This window comes from Condylura cristata, unplaced genomic scaffold (genome assembly GCF_000260355.1).
Source record: "Condylura cristata isolate star-nosed mole 26May11 unplaced genomic scaffold, ConCri1.0 scaffold00027, whole genome shotgun sequence".
Lineage (NCBI taxonomy): Eukaryota > Metazoa > Chordata > Mammalia > Eulipotyphla > Talpidae > Condylura > Condylura cristata.
The window spans coordinates 10564279-10567724 of record NW_004567128.1 but is presented as its reverse complement, the minus strand read 5'-3'; the positions used below and the strand labels follow the sequence as shown (position 1 = coordinate 10567724).

At 48.3% G+C, this 3446-nt stretch overlaps 2 protein-coding genes across 2 annotated transcripts in view; one reads left to right on the top strand and one right to left on the bottom strand.

Annotated features, from left to right (window-relative positions):
- LOC101631685 (chromosome unknown open reading frame, human CXorf58) overlaps nucleotides 1-408 on the bottom strand; it is a 23054-nt gene extending 22646 nt beyond the window's left edge. Inside the window, exon 1 of the mRNA XM_012730219.1 lies at nucleotides 278-408. Coding sequence (XP_012585673.1) covers nucleotides 278-371 — 94 coding nt within the window. The 5' untranslated portion in view covers nucleotides 372-408. The remainder of the gene's footprint in view (nucleotides 1-277) is intronic.
- Nucleotides 8-3446, top strand: part of APOO (apolipoprotein O) — a 51205-nt gene continuing 47766 nt past the window's right edge. The window contains exon 1 of the mRNA XM_004689917.2: nucleotides 8-216. Coding sequence (XP_004689974.1) covers nucleotides 208-216 — 9 coding nt within the window. The 5' untranslated portion in view covers nucleotides 8-207. The remainder of the gene's footprint in view (nucleotides 217-3446) is intronic.

Here is a 3446-nt window from a genome sequence, read left to right as displayed (position 1 = left end):
CGCCCTGCGGCTCTGCCACGCCGCGTCCAGCCCAATTTCCCGAATTAAGACTTCGCGGGCTCGAATTGACTATAACGTCGTCTTCCGCACCGCGGTCCTCTTAGCGGTGTGAGGAATCAAGGCCCTACCGGGCCGCCGTAGCCGCCTTTTCGTAGTGGGCGGGGCCAAGGCCGGGGTGACCCCGCCGGAGCCGCCGCTGCCAGCGACATGTTCAAGGTGAGAGCGTGGAGCCGGGTCACAGCTGTCACCACCCCCTCCCGGCCACCCGGAGCCTTACCCGCGGTCCCGTGGGCATGTCTGGGGACCCGGCCCGGATCACCGCGGGACTTTTCCCGCCTCCGGGCCGGGCGCCTCTTGGTCCCGCGGTTCATTCACCCGTCCGCTCTGAGCGAGCGGCATCCGGGCGGAGGCGTGACCCCCGGGGTAGGTGGGTGGGGCTTTTGTGTCGTTGTCTGGTGAATGAAACATTTTGAAAAGTTAAAGGACCCCCAAGTAGCCATCCGCCTCACCCCCCAACCCCCCAGTGCCCTCTTGGGTTCGTGGGTGAGATGAGTCCAGTCACTGCGGGCTCGGTTGTGGCAGGCCGACTGGGTCGGGTTTCGGAACCTGGTGTGTGGGTGAGGGAGGGTCACCTCCGGAGAAGCTACTGGGGGGCGGGTAGGCTGACCTGGAATGGCTGGGAGAGCAGGGGGACATTCGAGCTTTGCTCCCCTGCCCAGTGAACACGACTCAGAACAAGCCTCTATCCCCATACACGTCATGAACTTGAGTCCTTTGAAAGAAACCGACTTAGTAGTGAAGACTTTGTGTCCCAAATCGGCATTTTTCTGTCATGAAAAACATAAGCTACCAGTAGTCTACTCAGTTGAGTTTCAAGAAGCCTGGCACTCATTGTATTAAGGAAATCTCAAACTTGCACTATGCGTAGTATAATTGGCAGTTTTCATTGAGACCTGCTGTGTGCGTTGGGTACATTAGTATGGGCTATAAAATCCTAACATAGATTCTATCTTCCGTCCTGGCATTACTACTTTCTAGCTGTGTCACCTTGGGCAAGTCACTTAATCTCTAGCTGTTTTCCTGTTTTGGGAATTGGGGGAATAGCATCTGCCTCACAGGGCTGTTAAAATGAATGAATATACTATTATGTGTAAAGCAGTTGGATGAGGCCATGGCACATAGACATACCACCTAAGTATTTGCTTTCCTTTTCAGTAGCGTGTAGTTTCTCAGTAGGACAGTTCCTACCTGCAACTTGGGTTCATTTGGTAACACGTATTATGAGCAAGTAGTTTAGCTCAGGATTAGGATAAGCTGTGATATGGGTGTGGACAGTGTACTGTGGCAGTAAGGAGGAGAGCGGGATCTGCCCTGCCCAGCCAAGGGGTCTTTAACCCGTGATCTTCAACCCCTCAAAGGATCTGCAGGTAGAATTCAGGGGCTTTCTGAATTCTGATGAGAAAAAAAGATTATTTCACCTATCTCCAATTGAAATTGAGCTTTTTCTTCCTTTATGAATGTAGGAAATAGTTTCAGTTATCTATTGCTAGATAACAGCAGCACACCAGGGCCTTAAAAACAAAGCTTTACTATTTCTTACCTTCTGTGGGTTGTCTGGGTAGCTCTGTTGGCATTCCCTAGCAACTGACTTCATCCTGTGGCTGGCCTTACACCTGTGCCTTGGGAGGCTCAGCTTGGTCTTCCTCATATGGCTACTGAGTTCCAAGAGGGCAAGTCCCAGTAGGTCAACACTGATCTGCTTGTGTCGTGTTTGCTGACACAAAACAAGTCACATGGCCAAGGTCAGAATCTATATGGTAGGGGACCACAGGAGGTGGGTTTCATTGGGAGTGAACCACAATGGTATTAGCAGTACCTGTCACCTATAAAAGTGACAGAACCAATGCAAGTCGCAGACATTTTCATATCACATCCCTGTTGCAGGCCCCACGCACATTTATGGTCACCACTACCTGAAATTAGTAGTTATAAGACTGCTTTATGTTTAATGAATAAGGTATCACATATTACTATGGAAGATAATGTCTTTTAAAAGTATTTCTGTAACTCTGGCAATCTAATTGATATTTTGTGCCTGTGGAAGCATTATTTTGAGAAGGGATCATTAAGGTTCACCAGCCTGCCAAAGATGTCCCTGGCACATAGATGGCAAGGAACCCCGGGGGACTTTCGGGGAGGCTTCACAGAGGAGACCTTTGCATTTAGTTTGAAAGACAGATCATAACTCTTCAGTGGATGAGCTGGGCAACATCAGCGACAGTACTTCGTCAGGGGATGTGCCAGGAACTCAGTTCTGCTGGCTCAAGGGAAAGATAACAGTGGACTGCAGTTTTTCAAACATCTAGTTTGTGTAGAGAAGATCACAAGGGACCGAAGAGATCACCAGAATAGTAGGAGTAAGCAGAAGAAGAGAGGAGGGAGGCCAGAGGCAAAAGAAACAACGTTTGATAAGTAGAAATAGGAGCACAAAAAAGTGGAGTCAAATCAAGAGTGGAAAGTTTCAAGGAGGACAGGCTACGTTATGATACTTTCAATTGGGAAAACCCAGTTACTTTAACAGTAAGGAAAATTCACTCACAACACTCCAGAGGCAGAGTGGTGGACCAATGATGTCATCAAGGGCTTGATCTGTCTTTCTGGTTTTCCATTATAAGACAGGTTCCCCGTCTGGCAGTCACAAGATAACTGCCAGTAACATGCTTTTGCACTTACTGAAGCAAGGGAATGAGGACCAAATGCCCATGCTTGGATGATATCCTTCCTTTGTCCAGTTGGACAAATTGTTGTCAGGTGTCTGCCTCTGACCAGATACGGACTGCCAGGGGAATGCCACGCTCTCACAGACTCAGACTAAACAAGATCAGCTTGGGCGGGGCTGCTTTGCCATAGTCACACAGGAGAGAAATGAGTTCAAGAACATAGTGGGGGAATGGAGACTCCAGCCACCAGTGTCCATTGCAGAAAGATGAGTTAGATGAGATCGGAGGAGTGTTTACTCACTTGGGCAATTTGGAAACCTGGCGTGGTCTTTGTATGTATAGTTTACTGATGGAAAGAAAAGCTTGATTGATAAGTGGTGGTGACTCAGAGATGAGTAAATGAATACTCACATGATGGTTGATGAATTTGATTGTCAAGGGACAGAGAGAGAATATTATAACTGGAGGGATAATTCAGGTAAAAATTCTAGCATAGTTTTGTGGTTGTTCCAACAGATAAGATACTACCTTGTTTATGGTCTTGAGGAGAATGTAGGGCAGGGGCTACATTCTTTAAAAGGAGACATCTCCGCCTGTGAGATGGAAGGAAAAGAAGGGGGGGGGGTGATGTGAGGCCAGTGGTTCTCAGCTAGACCCACTTAGGGTCCGTTTTTATAAACTCGTTCTCTATGTAGCATAGTTTTGTGGTTGTTCCAACAGATAAGA